Consider the following 19082-nt stretch of genomic DNA (forward strand, 5'->3'; position numbering starts at 1 on the left):
TATTATATTAGCTTAATATTACTTTACCTCTGTTAACAGGTATTTTACTCTTCATGTTTGACGGTATCTCCTGTGGAGAAAATACAGGAAACATAGAGCAAATTAGCAAATTATAGGCATCAAACAAGGTGTTGAAGAAAACTTTTCCACTAAAATTTATCTAAGTCAGAGAAATGTCTGCTATTTCTATTAAAACACACTTGAACCTAATAATGATAAGCTTAGGCTGACAGAAATGAGGGAAGTCCAGTTACAAAGAGGTCATCAATAAGAACGTACATGCACATTTATTAGCTTGGGCAATAAGCTAGTAACATCACAATCCTCCTCTGTTTCTGTTTCACTAATCTGATCTGTTGATTAGAGGGGAAAAGTCATCATATAGAAAGAAGAAAATGCTCTCATATTATCTCATTTTTAGACAGTACATGTAACTACAGTACCTTAGAGCAGTTTTTGTATGTTTTCCTTGGCCCTCTCACATTTGGTGCCTTGTATGCGCTACATGGTAAACATGAGCTGTGTGCTGTGAGTTTTACTCATATGAAATTTGATCTATTTGCTGACACCTTACCAACCACTTACGGACACCTGACCAACTACTGACTGACAACCGACCAACTACTGACTGACCCCTTTCAAACCACTCACTGACACGCTAACAATCACTGACTGACACCTGACCAACCACTGACTGACAACCGACCAACTACTGACTGACCCCTTACCAACCACTCACTGACACGCTAACAATCACTGACTGACACCTGACCAACCACTGACTGTCAACCGACCAAACAACTGACTGACACCCGACCAACCACTGACTGACACCTGACCAACCACTGACTGACACCTGACCAACTACTGACTAACAACTGACCAACTACTGACAGACCCCTTACTGACCACTCACTGACAAGATAACAATCACTGACTGACACCTTACCAACCACTGACTGACAACCGACCAACTACTGACTGACACCTTACCAACCACTAACTGACACTTAACCAACCACTCACTGACACCTGACCAACCACTGACTGAAACCTGACCAACCACTGACTGAAACCTGACCAACCACTGACTGAAACCTGACCAACCAATGACTGAAACCTGACCAACCACTGAATAACACCTTACCAACCACTGACTGAACCTGACCAACCTTTTATGGCATGCTATATGCATGCTTTAGCTTACCATCTTCCAGCAGGCTGTAAAGAAAAACCATGATTGTTACAGAGTTTTGTTACTACAGTATAATTACCATCTAGGCACTCTTTAGAGGCAATATCCTGTCTCCTTTTACAATGTCTGCCATCGTTGACCATGACTATATAAATAGAACAGAATATATTATTTAGTAATTAATTCATTCAGTACTGCTATCAGTCATTATTACAGAGTTATATATGACAGTAGTTACCATCTAGGCTCTCTACAGGGGCAGTGTATTGTCTCCTTTTATGATGTCTGCCATCCTCGACCATGACTATATAAAAATAGAACAGAATATATTATTTAGTAAGTAATTTATTCAGTACTGCTATCAGTCATTAGTACAAAGTTATATATGACAGTAGTTACCATCTAGGCTCTCTACAGGGGCAGTATCGTCTCTCATTTTATGATGTCTGGTATCCTCGACCATGACTATATAAATAGAACAGAATTTATTATTTAGTAATTAATTCATTCAGTACTGCTATCAGTCATTATTACAGAGTTTTATATGACAGTAGTTACCATCTAGGCTCTCTACAGGGGCAGTGTATTGTCTCCTTTTATGATGTCTGCCATCCTCGACCATGACTATATAAAAATAGAACAGAATTTATTATTTAGTAAGTAATTTATTCAGTACTGCTATCAGTCATTAGTACAAAGTTATATATGACAGTAGTTACCATGTAGGCTCTCTTCAGGGGCAGAATCATGTCTCCTTTTATAGTGTCTACTATCCTTGACCATGACTATATAAATAGAACAGAATTTATCATTTAGCTATTAATTTATTCAGTACTGCTATGAGTGGATATTATAGAGTTATGTATGACAGAAGTTACCATCAAGCCTGTCTTCAGGGGCAGTATCTTGTCTCCTTTTATGATGGCTGCTATCCTTGACCATGACTATATAAATAGAACAGAATAAATTATTTAGTAATTAATTTATTTAGTACTGCTATCAGTCATTATTATAGAGTTATATATGACAGTAGTTACCATGTAGGCTCTCTACAGGGGCAGTATCGTCTCTCATTTTATGATGTCTGCCATCCTCGACCATGACTATATAAATAGAACAGAATTTATTATTTAATAATTGATTTACTCAGTACTGCTAGCAGTCGATATTACAGAGTTATATATGACAGTAGTTACCATCTAGGCTCTCTACAGGGGCAGTATCTCGTCTCCTTTTATGATGTCTGCTATCCTCAACCAGGACTATATAAATAGAACAGAATATATTATTTAGTAATTAATTCATTCAGTACTGCTATCAGTCATTATTACAGAGTTATATATGACTGCAGTTACCATCTAGGCTCTCTACAGGGGCAGTATCGTCTCTCATTTTGTGATGTCTGGTATCCTTGACCATGACTATATAAATAGAACAGAATATATTATTTAGTAATTAATTTATTCAGTACTGCTATCAGTCATTATTGCAGAGTTATATATGACAGCAGTTACCATGTAGGCTCTCGTCAGGAGCAGTATAGTCTCTCATTTTGTGATGTCTGGTATCCTTGACCATGACTATATAAATAGAACAGAATATATTATTTAGTAAATAATTTATTCAGTACTGCTATCAGTCGATATTATAGAGTTATATATGACAGTAGCTACCATCTAGGCTCTCTACAGGGGTAGTATCTTGTCTCCTTTTATGATGGCTGCTATCCTCGATCATGACTATATAAATAGAACAGAATTTATTATTTAGTAATTAATTCATTCAGTACTGCTATCAGTCATTATTATAGAGTTATATATGACAGTAGTTACCATCTAGGCTCTCTACAGGGGCAGTGTATTGTCTCCTTTTATGATGTCTGCCATCCTCGACCATGACTATATAAAAATAGAACAGAATATATTATTTAGTAAGTAATTTATTCAGTACTGCTATCAGTCATTAGTACAAAGTTATATATGACAGTAGTTACCATCTAGGCTCTCTACAGGGGCAGTATCGTCTCTCATTTTATGATGTCTGGTATCCTCGACCATGACTATATAAATAGAACAGAATATATTATTTAGTAAATAATTTATTCAGTACTGCTATCAGTCAATATTATAGAGTTATATATGACAGTAGTTACCATGTAGGCTCTCTTCAGGGGCAGTATCATTTCTCCTTTTATAGTGTCTGGTATCCTTGACCATGACTATATAAATAGAACAGAATAAATTATTTAGTAAGTAATTTATTCAGTACTGCTATCAGTCGATATTATAGAGTTATATATGACAGTAGTTACCATCTAGGCTCTCTTCAGGGGCAGTATCATGTCTCCTTTGATGATGTCTGGTATCCTCGACCATGTCTATATAAATAGAACAGAATATATTATTTAGTAATTAATTCATTCAGTACTGCTATCAGTCATTATTATAGAGTTATATATGACAGTAGTTACCATGTAGGCTCTCTTCAGGGGCAGTATCGTCTCTCATTTTATGATGTCTGCCATCCTCAACCATGACTATATAATTAGATAGAACAGAATTAATTATTCAGTAATTAATTTATTCAGTACTGCTATCAGTCGATATTATAATCTTATATATGACAGTAGTTACCATCTAGGCTCTCTTCAGGGGCAGTATCATGTCTACTTTTTTGATGGCTGCTATCCTCGACCATGACTATATAAATAGAACAGAATTAATTATTTAGTAATTAATTCATTCAGTACTGCTATCAGACATTATTATAGAGTTATATATGACAGTAGTTACCATGTAGGCTCTCTTCAGGGGAAATATCTAGTCTCTCTTTACCATGTTTGCTATTCTTGAGTGTGACTATATTAACAAAAGAGAATATAATTTTTCAAATAAATAAATTAAGATTTTTGATTCTTAAATAAGTGATTAGGTCATGTTTTTATGGTTATAGTGGACAACCACCAATATGGCTTATGAATGTAAACAGCATACCTTTTTTTCTCCTCCATGGTAGGTCTTTTAGGCCATAATCAAATCTAATTTCTTCATTTGGAAGTAGGTCTCGTTTTGCGAAAATGCACAAATGCACCTTGTTGTTATGTATAATTTTTTTAATGAATGTGTTGGCTATCCTCTTTGGGTTGTCATTGATATACCTCCCCAGCCCTTCCTTATGAGTTGCATCCAAACTGTATATAAAATAAAGCAAGTCTTCATAGTTAAAATTTAGAGATTACGTCATATGGATTGGTCATATGCATTGTGTCCTAGCATCTGATTACTTGCACAAAGCAATTTCTTCATGAAAAGCAAAGTTTAAGAACTGAAAGTTAAGTCTTATGACACCATTTTATGAAATAATTGGGATACACGGAAAACTGTTTTTGATCTGTTAAGTCAAGTATACTGGACATGGTATCAAAATTTCAATTTATTGAACATTTAACCTTTTTAACCATCCTTTTTCACGAGGGTAGCACTTAATATCAATCCTGTGACCCTCATTCTGTGATAGAATTGGAATTTAGGAGTTGATTTTTGCGGAGGGAGGAAAACCCGAGAACCCGGAAAACCCTTGAAGCACAGGAGAGAACTAACAAACAACTCTACTCACATACGACATCGTACCCAGGGGGACTCAAACTCTGATCGCATTGATGAGAGGTGTGCGCTCACGCAGCTACGCCACCTGTGCTTCCCTTCCTGTTTTTTTCTATAAGCTTAGCTCTAGTTAATTTATCACTGTTAAGACAACTCTGATTTATATTGATGATTTCAAACTACATAAAACCTTGCTGAAATTTCTTGAAATGTGAATGCAACAACAAAGTAACATATCTTACCAATACTGTCTTCCGTTGTATGCATAATAAAAAATAAAACTTCCAAGTTCTTGAGGATATGTATATTCTCTTTCTCTTCCTTCACTTGCACTTATCCTCTCCCCTTTGTATTCAAGCAAAAAGCTTTCCTTTGAGAAATGCTTTTCTGTGAAGACTCCATAACCTAAAAATGTATCATATGTGATACATTCAATAACTACTAGAGCTAGTACAATGGTACGAATGACACTGAGTTTAATCAAATAGTAAAGAAATGCTCAAAACTGCTAATTACATACATGATTGTCACATTGGTGACTATTCCAGATTCCCATCAGCAAACATAAAAGAAGACTGTAATTCAACAATTTTATATCTTTCTATTGATAATTTATTTAAATGTTAAATATGTTTTTTTTTATTTCGACATGGAAAATGTGCCCTGTAAGTATTAAATTATTATGATTATTATTCTACTGAGTTTGAAAACATACTCGTGCGAAGAAAATGACGTAGTGCATTTCCATTTCATTTTTTTGCTTCATGGTTTTCTTTGTGGGTGATATTATCTTCATCTCGATAGAGGGAAAATTGGAGATTTTTTGGCAGATTGATTATTGACGAAAATTTCGTCTTTCAGTTTTATCTAAATTGTGCCCCCTGTGCTATTAGGAGCTCAGCTTTTAGGCAGTGCCTAAATATATATTAATTATTTATTCAAAATGCCCTGGATAATTTTTCATGAACTAGCACCAATCAAATTTTGAAAACTTACATGAAGTGCCCAATCATTAAAAAAATTATAAAATGCTGGATGAGGAAAGACTCTGGCATATTACATCATTGGCCAGCTGGATTATTCTTCAATGAAATTATCCTTAGCCTTGGTCAACCAAAAGTTAAATCAAATAGATGTTTGTGGGTTGTGTTGATACTCATTATCCATTAAAATTGATACTTCGACCCTATGGTTTTTACATTTTGATTAAAATGTAAAAAAAAACAGGGTTGAAGTATCAATTTTAATGGATAATGACATTCAATAGTTGTTTGAAATTTAAAAGAGAGGATGATTTATATTGATACACAGCTGTAATGTACTTACCTATGTCATTACTCACAAACTTTTTTTTGAGCCCTGGAGGGTCGTCATTTGTTGATAGCCAGTCAGTGAATGTTCTTTCATTTGAGGGTTGACCCTAGTAAGTGGTTTTTTGAAAAAAGGTGAATAAATGAATGTACAAGTACATGCTTTCTCAGACAATAGCTTTTGTGATATTTACAAAACCAGCATAATTATATCATAGGATGTAGGTGCAGTCCAGAGTTCTTCGCTCTAGAATATATTATATGATTTTGACATTCATAATTTTTTTAAATTTTCTTTGATGCTACAAATATATAATATTTAAATTATAATATATAATATATAATATATTGCATTCTATTCACTATTTAAAAGACCATATATAATAATAATACTGAAATGTGTGTCATCTTGTCATCTTTAGGAGTGAAAGTGATAGGAAATTGCATACAAATAAGTCTTGAAGGAAAGAATCTTCTTGTAAAATTATGTATTTAACAAAAATCATTTAATTTTACTTACTCTTAGAGTTGACCTAGTGTTTCTTCTTTCCATCCTATGAATTACAAAATTGTGATTAGCATTTTCATTTCCCTTGTTGAATCATCAAGGTTCAATCGATTAATCAATCAATCAATCAATCAATCAATCAATCAAATGAATTAACTTTATTTATCCAGGGTAGATTGGAAAATATAAATGTATGTGAAGTAGTGTATGGGAATAGTGGGAGGGTGGCAGCTAATATTTGAAAATGTAAGAGAATAGTATGAAAAAGTGGAAAGGGACAGTGTCTATATCCGTACCTATATTCTAGCTAGTAAAAATATTGAATCCACTAAATTAAAGTCCCGATTTTGAGGGTATAAAGTTGACACGCTAGAAATAATAGTAAAGGTCCATGAAAATATTCATCGCGTAGTATTTGGAAAACGCTCTCATACATTTTTTTCATATTGCAATATGTTGGGTGCCTTGATGAATACTATCGACTGGTGTAAGTCGCTTTGAAAGGTTAGGTCTAGTTTTCGAGAAAATAAGCGGTAAACGATTTCTATGATGTCACCATTACGTCATAATGAAAAGGCATCATTTTTGAAACCTTTAATCCTTTCCTGACATTGTGTGAAAAGTGCTTGCAGATCGAGTTATTAAAGACGAAGTTGTAGCCGTTTTTTTAGCGGCTAGGTGTGCCAGACCAAAACTACCCAGAGCCTCCTTAATATGTAATATTTGCAGATTCTATGAGGTGGACATATATTCCTTAATTCTTCGATAACCAACAGTGAAGTTTGATGGTAAACAAAAGATAAATGATAGGGTTTAGGCTTTTTTAAGCGACAACTTTATTTCAATTTGCTTTATCTATGTCACCCTTACTTGAATTTAGAAGATGTATATGTTTAACCACCACATGTCATGAGTGGGACATACTCATCCTGATCTAAACTGATATTAATGCTGAGTCAATATTCACATGAAATAGTAAAAATCAAAATGCACTAGCCCCCCACCCTTCCCTCCCATAAATACTGACCAGTAAATAATAGTTATGATTAACTGGATAAAAGGAATTTGTGTTTTTGTAATTTTCAGGACTAATTACATTCTATTTCCTACCATTGAAACCGAATTGGTCTAAATAAAGTTCTTGTTGAAAACTCTTGTAGGAGGGATTCAATTATATGCGCATGCCACCTTTATCGAATCTGTAAACCTCGTGCTTCGCTTGAGGAAATCGTGTTTTTTACGTTCTTTTTCTAGTTTTTAAAACAGAAGAACCGCTTTTGGCTTTGTCGTTAGCGCCCTGAAATTCTAAATCTTCAAAATTGTAGTTATTTTCACTTAGTATAAGCTATAAGAGTTTAAGCATTTCTACCTCTTCAAAAATACCCTGCTCGCAGGCTACTCCAAATATGCAAGCTTATTAACTTTATATTTACTTCATTAGGGGACATCTGTAGCAGCAGAAAGTCAAATCAAAAAGAATCACCGCTCAAGGTAACTAAGGTCTTTTCTTAATTTAGCAGCTCAGTCAATGTGATAGAATAGATTTTTAAACACCTTTGAATTAGGACTTTTTGTATATTTTACTGATAACGATTTTTAAAAAAATCTTTTTGGGCAAACTTAATTAACACTGAAGTTTTTTGATGGATTAGTAGATAATATCGGCCTCTTCCAATTTTGTCAGTCAGTGGAATTTTTTAAATTCAATTGTTTCCAAATTGGACAGCATGTAGTACTATTGCAGATTAATTACATCATCGTTTCTTTACGCTAAAAAGGTCTTCAAAAAGAATCAAGTTTAATAACTTCCTCCGTCACTTTGAAAAAAAAAAAGACGAAAAAAAGTAAACAAAGGCCGGTCGGCAAGCGAAAATCGCGCGCTGATTGGTTCAAAGTCAATTTCTATTGTTTCTCCTGAGTTTTGATTGGCTGATAATAGCTATACCAATCACTGAGTAATTGGATAATTTTTGCAAATTAATATTTTATTTGAGGAAAGGAAATTAATACAATAGTTGCTTATATGGGATTATAGAGTGATTCTGCAATTAGTTAGCTTAATGCAGTTGTAATAATGAGAAATAAGCAAATCTTGTTCGCTGCCTTTGTTTGCTTTTCAAGTTTAACAGTGCTTCGAATAATGAATAGGTACTATAACTTTCTATGATTTTCAATTTTTTGGGGACGGAAAAAAACGTCTGCTTTCTCTTGATAAAACATTTTTTAATCTGTATTTTGGGAGGGAAAATAATTAATTTCTCAGCTATCTAACTTAAAGTGCAAATGAACCCTTTTACAACACTTTCAGTACTGGTTCTGCATAAAGTAAATAGTTGATTGGTAAAATATTTCTTGATTTGAGTGATGCGTCTCTAAGTTATGAAGGCTTATACTTCCAATATGTTAATGATGATGACTTCAGGTAAGGTAATTGAGTGTTTTTGTTGTAACTAGTAATAGTAAATGCTGGCCATTTGTGCAGGATCTTAGTTAACCCCTTTTGGATTGTTCCTCCTGCACCTTTCCACTTCTTTCTTAAGTTCTATTTGTAATTCTTTGCTTTTTCGTGTGTGGAAAAATAAAAACCTTTGAAACCCTTTTGGAAATAATTTTTTTTAATAGCTTTCATGTAAACCATGAGTAAAATAATGGTGCTTTTTAAATACTGTGTCTATGAACCAGTTTGATTTTGTATATTTAATTAAGCCCTATAATAGACGTCACACTTATTAGCATATTGGACGTATAAACCTTCATAACTTAGAAACGCATCACTCAAATCAAGAAATATTTTACCATTCAACTATTTACTTCATGAGAAATCAGTACTGAAAGTATTGTCAAAGGGTTCATTTGCACTTTAAATGACACTCCAAAAACAAACAAAACAAACTTTTGAAAGTTTGAACTTTTCGACCAATGAGAATACATTGTGTGACATGAATACGATTTTCGACTTCGAGCGAAAGTTTTGCGTAGAAATATGTGGTTAATGACAATTCGGTAACAGTTCCAGACAGTTTAATTGTCGCTCCTTGTATATCGAATTTTCTCGGCGGTTAAGGCTACGAAAGTAAGATATTTTGCAATTGATTGTGGATTTTCTAGCATGATCTGGTGGAAATATTCGGTGTTGAGTACAAAACACACACACACACATTAAAAAGCCTCTGATCTCACTGGTATTGTACCTGAAGATCGAAGAAGATACGAAATGTGACCCAAAGTTGTTTTATTGTAAATTATTCAAAGACATGATTCGTTTTAGATTTATATCGTAACTACCGTACCGCATTCTCTTAAACCTTGCACAGAAGCATTGTTTGGGCTACCTGTGACTAACGTTGTCATGGAAACCCAAAATTTACCGGTTTTGTTTTTGTTTTGTTTTGTTTTGATTTTTCTTTTTAAATAAACAGCCATACTTTTGCATACAGATGAGATAATAAACCCCATTATCAATTGAAAGAATACAGTGTTGTCCGATTTTAATGCAAATAAGATGCTAAAAAAATAATCTAAATCGAAAACTTATTCTAACATAAATCAATCGTGGAGGTACATTTGAATAGTTTTCAACCGGATTCGGTATTTATATATAAATATATATATACTTATTCAACTTTCAACACTTTTCGGCTGTTTGATCTCTCAACTTTAAACGCATCATCATATTTAATCTCTATCAAGCTTAAATAATGATTTCCTGTGAATTTATCAAAGTGTAAAGAGTATCGTTTGTTTTTTCTCTTATTCTCTCCAGTGTTTATAAGCTTATACGAATGATTATTTCTTCTTTAAGTAAAAAAGTGAATAAATATCAATCGACTCGAATCCACACAAACAATAAATAAATAAATAAACGTTGATCTTACATTCGAACATATGTGTTATGATGTCGGTCTTTCTGTCTGTCTTATCTGTTTAAAGTTTCTCATTTAATTTACACGATCGCGCGTGATATCGCGAAGCGATGGCGACCTTTTGAGTAAATGCACCGCACGATCAATATGATTTTTGTTTGTTTGAAATCGCTGCACGATACGATCGACATAATTTTTTTAGCAAGGAAAAAAAGAATGAAAGAATACCCTAATGAGTCACATGGGAATTGAATGGGAAAGGACCATCAACTAGCCTACTTACATCCAGCGGACCACTTTTTTTGTTTGCCGCCTTGAGGCGGAGTAGCTTGTCTCAGAGTCGTACGCTAGTTTTTGGGCTTTTTGTCTCTAAAAGTAAAAATACGGGAAAAATATCAATTACAGCTCTAAGGGGAATTGAATGGGAAGGGATTATCTACTATTTAAAATATCAACTAGCCTACTTACATCCAGCGGACCACTTTTTTGTTTGCCGCCTTGAGGCGGAGTAGCTTGTCACAGAGTCGTACGCTAGTTTTTGGGCTTTTTGGTCTCTAAAATTAAAAATACGGGAAAAATATCAATTACAGCTCTAAGGGACTGAGAGGAAATCGATTTTTAAGTATGCTGAACATTAAAATATCATACTTACAATTGAAAAAAATGGCTTGTACGGTCAGGGCAGGGTTGGACAAAACTGCGTGCGTTGACCCTTGTGCCTCTGTGCTGCTACTCTCTATCGTTCAGAGCTGATTAATAATGATAATGATATTTATTAAGGCACGATAACTTTAACAGCGTTTTACAAAGTCTACGCAATCATTGTTTTAAGGATTTTTCAACGAATTAACGAATATTGAATTATTGCGTACCTTGATGTTGACTTACGACTCTTTGCTGGCCTGACCCTATCGATGGTATACTGAAGTGGTAGATCACTAGTTCTACGAGGACGTTTATATACTCGTCTTTCCCGCGAAAAAAAATTGTTCTCCTCTCTTATTGGACAAGCAGCTGAGGCGCGGGAAATCTCTCTATTTAAGAAAGTGATTGGATAAAACTGCTTATGATTGACATTACCTGGTTTCTCCTCTCCTCTCCTCTTATTGGACAAACAGCTGAGGCGCGGGAAATCTCTCTATTTAAGAAAGTGATTGGTTAAAACTGCTTATGATTGACATTACCTGGTTTTCTGAATGCTATAGGTTATCAGGGGTGTGCGACAGGGGTTCGCAAAGCATGATGGGTGAAAGTGTAAAATGTCCTCATTTGCATCTGAACGTCGTAGTGTACAGAGCTCCAGCTCCTTCCGAAACTGAAAATTTTTGTGATATTTTCAAAAGTTAAAGATCTTGCAAATAACCCCCCCTTCCCCCACCAAAAAAAAAGAAAGAAAAGAAAAAACTAAGCGAAGTTATCCGTTGTCCCGCCCTTGTGTGGTGTGGAACTCGTGTTCAATAAAATACGTTAACTCGTACAAAAGTTTGAAAAGTTGAAAAACTTCACAGCTTCAGCTTGAGATATTCATAATAACTGGCTTTGGCTGTCGCTATTATGAAAAAGAAAACAGTTTTAGAGTCGTTTAGATTCAAAGCTAGCTAAAGATAATACTGGCGTTTTGTGATAGTTCAACCAAATAACAATTGAAGAAATAGTTTAATAGTTTAATAACATCTAATTTAGGTTCCTTTTACAGATTAGTTTCTCAAACATTTTTGAAATTTTCAATCACTTTTTTAACGAGTCCACTCTTCGAGTTGGTGCCCAAAGACAAATCCTATCAATTGAGAGTCCTCATGGTTACTTCGAGTCATCAGACTTTTGATTATTATACCTCTTTTTGCTGTAGAAAAGGCATAAATTCTAGTAAATATAGCAAAATTTTACGACCAAAGTTTACTCCTTTCTCGGCTTGCTTTTAGAAAAAGTACGGTGTCAATCATTAGCTGTCACTTTTGACAGCTAATTGTCCAATCAAACAGCTCGTCAAAGAGGAGAATTTTCAAGGGAAGTCTTCGTTTCTCTTAAACAAGTTTGACCGGTTCGTGACGTTTCAGGTTGCAATCACGTGATGCAGATGTGCAACGCACGCATGAGCGGCGGTTAAAATCAAATCTAATGAAACGCTAGATATATCAACTTCTTAACTAGAATATGCGCTTAGAATGTCTTCAAATCTTTGAGAGGTAAGTCCTGGAAAAAATAGAAGTAACAAGTCGATTCAACAACGATTTATTTTAGCTGATTTGAGGGAGAGAAATCGTTTTGACCCATCAATCTTTCAGCTGGTCAGTCAGCTTGGATATTCTTTAGTTTCATTGAGCTTAAATTTGTCTTTTTTAAGCCCTAGCGATTTTTGCGGCGATTTTTGCTGTGATTTTGTCCATAATAAATAATGGTAAAGAATTTACTTGTAAAGTTTTATTCGGGAAACCAAGATTTTCCTAGAGGAATGTCTCTTTTGAAGGATGAGACAAAAGATTTCATATTTCTGAAAATCGCCAAAAAAATCGCCACAAAAATCGCCAGTGTGAACGGGGCTTTAAAACGATAAAAACCTTGAGATAAAGTCTAAGGAAATATTATAAAAGGTTAGTAATCCTTTCTCTTGAGCTGTATTGAAGTTGGCAATCACATAGACTCGACGTTAGCAACAACATTTGTAGGGAAGCCTTCTATATCTAACTGCATTATTTTATATGAACATTTACACTGTAATCAGTGTATTTATTGACATCATGACACTAGGATACTAAGCTTTTAAGGATTAATATCATTGATTTAAATTTTTGAATTGTTTAATGTGTGAGTAGTAAGTACCGTACGCATGTGTGACTTCGCCTTCAGTTTAAGTCTTGCATGAAAACTTTGCTATATGTAACCTCAGTTCAAAAACGCGTTACATTGAATGCATTTTATTTTACGATAACGATAAGGATTTCTACAAAACAAAATAAATACAAACTGTTGAAACACTAAATAAGACTACAAAATAGCAGAAAATATCAAAGATTGCCTAGAACTATACTTACGGAACAAAATGAGACGCAAAATAAATGTGGTCTTGTCCGATACAAATCAAACTGAGAACTGAACACTAATGAAAAAAAGCTAAGCAAAAGTACTATAAATTTGAATACGAAACAAAGAAACTAAGAAACTAAGCGACAAAACTAGAAGCGTGACCGGAGCAAAAACTTTAACAAAGACAGAGAATATATAAATTGAAATTTCTTCGTACGGCACTAACACTATTTACAGCTGTCTTACCCATGACGACTATAAAGCCGAGTACCAGCATGAATAATCACTTTGCTCAAGCAGTCGCGGCGTGATCATGCATGGCTTGGCAATAAGTTAGACAAGTTCCACACCTGCACAGTGTTTAAGGCGCTATAACTGGTTTGCTTTCTCTTTCTGCTGGTGTACAGGGTCAAGATGCGAATGTCAACCCACAAGGCGACCCAAGACAAAATGCCCAGGACAAAGACCATGAGGTTAAATTTCTCTTCTGTCTGCACTTGGCTTTCTAATTTATCCTTCCTCACGCTTTGGTCTTCATTCATGTCAATCATTCGGTTCCCCATGCACATGTTGCACATCTCTGGTTATTTGTTCGCATGGAAAGTTGTATTTTACTAGTTTTAGATAAAAATTCTGTTCCCCATGGGTGTGTTTAATATTTATGATATAGCTTAGATAGTACACGCACCCTGATTGGCTGAAAACCTATTCTCTATTTGGTCGGTAAAGACAAGGTTTTTAATTGACACCTTTTTTACAAAAAAGTTTTCACACTTTTCCACTATATCCTTACTTCAAGCTTCAAGGAAAATGGAAAAAGACTTTCCACTCTATGATGTATCTCTTAACATAGAAACTGAAGCTTCAGGTTTTCAACGATAACAAGCCAAATCCAAACAAAAAGCCCTGTTTTGCCGACATCAAACTCACTAGTTGATGAAGCATAGGCGGAAAAAAACTAAGGAGTCCACAAAATAGACAGTTTCTGTTTTCCAAAATTAGTTTTAATCATTTGTAGTAAATTTTCATTCATTTAACATATTGACATCAGATTTTTATGTGTCTGTCCTCTTATTGACAATAAATTGCGTCATCACATTGTCAAAGTAGTGTGGATCCACAAGGCGTAGCCGAGTGGATCCGCATACTACTTTGCCAATGTGATGGCGAAATTTATTGTCAATAAGAGGACAGACACATAAAAATCTGATGTCAATTTGTTTTTTACAATAACAAAAACGATAAAAACTTCTCATTTTTACTGATCAAAACAACTAATGGAAAGAGCGCGCGCTCGTTGACGTCAGCTTTATCTGTCTGTCCTCTTATTGATGATAAAAATTAACCAATAAGCGCGAGAAATTTGTCAGTTATTGTAAAACAAATTTTTGAGACATTAAAGATACCAAGCTTTGGCTCAGACAGAAAATATCAAGTCTCTAACCTGTTCAGCTATTTCACGATTGAAAATGTGCACATAACATTCAGATCTTGAGAAACTGTGACTTCAGCTTGACTTTTGAGCATTTGAGTCTTATTTCTTAAAAGAAAATTGTAAGATTTTGATGTAATATCATGTATTTCCTATGAAATTATCGAAAATATTGTGTGAAAAGATCTTGGTGTGACACGCTTTGCGTGAATGGAAATACTATGACGAATGTGATTTGTTAATTGCCATAGTTTGGAGAATTGCAATTTTGATCAGGAAATAAGATGCTTTTTCCAGCTTGAAATATCTTTAGCTATATCATAAAAGCAATAGAAGATAGTGCTTATGACTCTACCGGTCAAATAGAGCACTTGCAATGTTGGGAGAATCACTCGAAAAAGTTTTAAAATCACTCACCTACGGCTCTTGATTTTTAATTTTTCTCGTGACCAGTAGAGTCATAAGAACTATCTTCTATTGCTTAATATTCATTCATATGAATTGAGCGATTCAGCAAATATGTAGAATCCGATTTCTTTTGCGTAGACAAGAGGACGCTTCGGCCAGTCTCGCGTGTAAAAATCTAGAATCAAATTCTTTGGTGATTTCTTATTTCTTAACTTAAATTATAATTATTTATGTCAGTGTCTTCAAAATATAGAAATATTTGAATGTCCTTGCAAGTAAGCATATGGCGACAACCGTCATCGTTGAAGTGCGTCCCTCTAAGTTTGTTGTCTTTTTTAGGAAACACTCTTTGAGTTGCTGGAAAAATACAGCAGGAAGAAAAATACAGCAGGAAGAAAAATACAGCAGGAAGACAAAAAGTCCCAGTGAAAACCTTAAAAGCTGATCCAAAATGACTGCACATGTGACATTTTAGAAGAATTTTTAAAATGTTAAGTATTTGCCATTAATATTTCATTATTACTTTTACTTACTTTTCTCATTTTTTATTAAATTTTATAATTAATCATTTTTTATTGTTGTCTTGTTTTAAATTTATCGATTGATTGGCTGGTTCTTTTCAGTAGTTTGCAATTCTATTTATTTATTTTGTGTCCCCAATTAGTGTTAAAACGCTAAAGAAAAAAAAGTCACTTTAACAAAGTATATAAATATTTTTTTCCCTAACTAGCATTCCAGCGGCCGTCAGTCAAGCATAAAGTTAGTTTCTTCTTTTCCCACTGATTCACTGTGCCAGGTGGTTGTCCGTGAATGGTAACTAACCTTGTTACTACATAGCAACAGGCGTGTCAGTAGTGGCATCTGGGCAGCTAAGCCCAACCTCATCATTGCCAATGAGTTCAATAAGTATTCACAGTGCAATGGGGACATATGTTTTCAATGGTATCTTGTCCTTCAGATGCTTATTTAAGGATTAATTGATAAGAATATATGAATAATGCACTGTTTTGGATAGGATATTGATCATAGAGTATTCACAGTGCAATCTGGGATGTCAGTTTTTAATGATATCCTGTCCCTCAGATGCTTGGTTAAAGAATTTTTTGATATGAATATATGAATAAACTATATAGCTTTAACTTGAAGGAATAGAGAAGGCATTTGTTTTAACAATATCGATAGAAAACGAATAAGTTTGCTTCAAACGTGATGAAATGTGAGCCACGAGGCTCTATCAAATGTGATTATTTTATATGTACTCGCATACTGACTGGCGTTTTTTGCTGCCAAGCGAACTTATCTGATAAACCAACCAGCTAGCCTTCCTTTGTGGCAAAACATGTCACTTTGGGGTACAAAATATTAGAAGCAATAATTATATATAACTCAAGAATATAAGTATATATACATATGTATAAAATATAAGTTACTTAAAAACATGATTCTCGTTCAAAATGCAAGATATTATTTTTACTCAAGTCCAGTATAGAAATAGAATGCCTTGTTGTTACTCATACTAGAACTTCTGGGATTTCCCAAGCTTTAATTGGGATGAGCAATTTTTTTAGGAAATTGAAGAAAGAGGTAATGTAATAGTCAATCTGAGAATTGAAAAAAATCTAATATTGAGCAGCAGTGATTGAAACCAACATTTCCTCACTCCACAGGGATCTCTGTAGTTTGCTTCTGGAGGTCTGCCTGTGATGTGTACCTGTAGATTAATGTGAGCTAGTCATCCCAATCTTCCCTCCTTTATGACACATGGATTTCAAGTGCAGAAAGGTAAAAGATTATAGAGCTGATGGAAGAGGCTTACATTGCTATATAAAACTATTCCCAATTTGTTTAGCCATTTGCCTAGTAGAAGCTTCTTCAGACAATTGCACTTTATTCTATTTTTTTTCACTGTGCCATGGCTGCACACTATTCAGCTGAGTCATGCTTACTATAAAAATTATGTCGTAACACAAATATTTATTTTTGTAATTTTAGGTTTCTGAGTTATGGCGTACAAGTTACAAAATGACCAAGGAACTTACTTACCCTGAGTTCTGTTGCACTATGCCCATGGCATCTACCATCAAAGTGGGACTAAAAAACTTTAACCAGCATGCTCTGTACACCAGGGATAAAGAACAGACACTGGTAAGACGGCTGGAGAAATGTGATGATAATGCATTATCATTGATGTATGGATGATGTATGGTTATGATACATGACATTCATGTTGCATGATTTTAAAAATTAAAACTTTTAAATTCATATATCCAAGACCTTAAGTACTTATGCTTGGAAATGATTTTACTCCACAGCTCTCCTCCCAGCACCAACCTTAAGCTAAATGTTTCTGATGAAAACTAAATTCTAATGCTGCTATCTATCATGGAAGTCAACCTACCCAAGGTTTGTTCTTAATTTTGAATGACATAATTTATATACAAACAACCAATATTTGAATATAAAAATTGAAAATTGGAGGTTAAGTTCTACAGAGGGAGGAAAAGCAATGAATAAACCTTTCTAAGCACAGGCTTCGACAAACAAGCATTCTTCTGCCTTATTACATCGAGGTGGGAAATCATACCCAATGTTGTATTGGTGAGACATCGAGCATTAGGACCCTGGCTAAACGAGGAAACATGTTTCTGTGTGCATGTTCCCTGATGTTTTCAAGTTTAGCCACATGCGAAACCTTGCTGTGTTCAACAAGTTTTGCTTCCAAGAGGCAAAAATGTTTGTGCTGTGGGGCAGACACATGGAGACAATGTTTTCTGGTTTAGCCACGAAAATTAAAATTCTAAAATTTCGTTACTTAGCAACTCTAGCTCTATCTTGAAAATGCGCATATGCTAACTGATATTGAGTAAACAAGTTCCCCAATGTTTCCTGACAGTTTTGCCACAGTTGGAAACATTTAAGAAAACATGTTTCTGGAACCATCTGGGACTTTTTAAAATATTTTTGGTAAAATGTTTGGCATCATTTAGCACTCTGTTTGATGGTATCATATCAGACCTGTCCCCAGGCGTCACGCTGCCAAAACCAGAGCGTGGTATACTGAAAGAAGCTGTTGTTAGTAGCCTTGGATCATTAAATTTTTGCCGTGGTTTATTGAAAAGGTTATCCAGGTGAGGATTGCAAGACTATGATATAAACCAGGGTAGTAACAGCAACAAATCATGCAACTTGTGGTGCAACGTGCATGGTTGCGTTGCAAGTTGCAGACTAAATGTTGCTCACATATCCACACCAATTTTTCTTGCACATCCTTTTTGAGCAATGTAGGAGCTCTTTATACTCTCTACTCTCTTTCCACACTTACCAATACTTCCATCATTTTCACAAGATCTACGAGATGATGCTTGAATGACATGGATTCATGATCATGGGGAATCCCCTGGGGACAAGACTTCAGCGTGGAAGGTCCTTTGACCAGAATTGGGAAGCAATGAGTTCTCAGACAAAGTACCGGTAAGTAAAGCGAACCTTGATTCAAATCCAGTCACATTTCACCCATTCCAGTCCAATCCAATCCATCTCATTGCCATCCAGTCCATCTTAATTATATCCAAACACTTCCAGCTACACCCAACATATCCAATCATTTTCAGTGACATCAAATCAAATCTAGTCAATTTCAGTCGTCAGGTCCAATGCATTCCATTCCTTTCCCTAAAGGCAGGCATCCCAGACCTCCTATATTTCCTATAATTTGTATAGGATCCTATAAAGAGCCTATA

At 34.7% G+C, this 19082-nt stretch overlaps 3 protein-coding genes across 21 annotated transcripts in view; 2 read left to right on the forward strand and 1 right to left on the reverse strand.

Annotated features, from left to right (window-relative positions):
* Positions 1-19082, forward strand: part of LOC148904521 (roundabout homolog 2-like) — a 78196-nt gene that overhangs the window by 18173 nt on the left and 40941 nt on the right. The window lies entirely within an intron of this gene.
* The window catches only part of LOC148904523 (uncharacterized), a 33615-nt gene that overhangs the window by 10121 nt on the left and 4412 nt on the right, over positions 1-19082 (forward strand). For 5 of the 19 annotated variants that reach the window (XR_016118901.1, XR_016118899.1, XR_016118889.1 and 2 more), the window contains 8 exons: positions 8057-8106; positions 13910-13975; positions 15682-15832; positions 16073-16284; positions 17010-17124; positions 17335-17487; positions 17655-17745; positions 18689-18813. The gene's annotated coding sequence lies outside the window, so the exon portion shown is untranslated. Of the gene's footprint in view, positions 1-8056; positions 8107-12518; positions 12665-13909; positions 13976-15681; positions 15833-15865; positions 16285-17009; positions 17125-17334; positions 17488-17654; positions 17746-18355; positions 18471-18688; positions 18814-19082 lie in introns of those variants that run through there. The other 14 variants (XR_016118898.1, XR_016118897.1, XR_016118896.1 and 11 more) reach the window with 10 other exon arrangements.
* On the reverse strand, positions 8-6271 carry LOC148904524 (uncharacterized). The gene is made up of 22 exons (XM_089024920.1): positions 6124-6271; positions 5040-5202; positions 3988-4385; positions 3829-3894; positions 3666-3731; positions 3507-3572; positions 3348-3413; positions 3189-3254; positions 3028-3093; positions 2869-2934; positions 2710-2775; positions 2551-2616; positions 2392-2457; positions 2233-2298; positions 2074-2139; positions 1915-1980; positions 1754-1819; positions 1595-1660; positions 1434-1499; positions 1275-1340; positions 280-353; positions 8-70 (listed from the first exon to the last, which is right to left on the reverse strand). Exons 4-22 carry the CDS (start codon positions 3890-3892, stop codon positions 8-10), a joined length of 1257 nt encoding a protein of 418 aa, XP_088881046.1. The 5' UTR covers positions 3893-3894; positions 3988-4385; positions 5040-5202; positions 6124-6271.

Source organism: Actinia tenebrosa, unplaced genomic scaffold (genome assembly GCF_029948245.1).
Source record: "Actinia tenebrosa isolate PJP-AT-01 unplaced genomic scaffold, QUT_ActTen_1.0 PGA_scaffold9__36_contigs__length_13948895, whole genome shotgun sequence".
Taxonomy (NCBI): Eukaryota; Metazoa; Cnidaria; class Anthozoa; order Actiniaria; family Actiniidae; genus Actinia; species Actinia tenebrosa.

What these genes read in the sequence shown, in the direction of transcription:
- LOC148904524 (XM_089024920.1), bottom strand. Translation starts at nt 3,892, where the DNA reads ATGGTCGAGGATAGCAGCCATCAAAAAAGTAGACATGATACTGCCCCT. An exon ending in CCCTGTAGAGAGCCTAGATG is followed by an intron (nt 1,661 to 1,753) that starts GTAACTACTGTC and finishes CTATTTATATAG; the next exon opens with TCATGGTCGAGGATACCAGA. An exon ending in CTCTAAAGAGTGCCTAGATG is followed by an intron (nt 354 to 1,274) that starts GTAATTATACTG and finishes TCTAATCAACAG; the next exon opens with ATCAGATTAGTGAAACAGAA.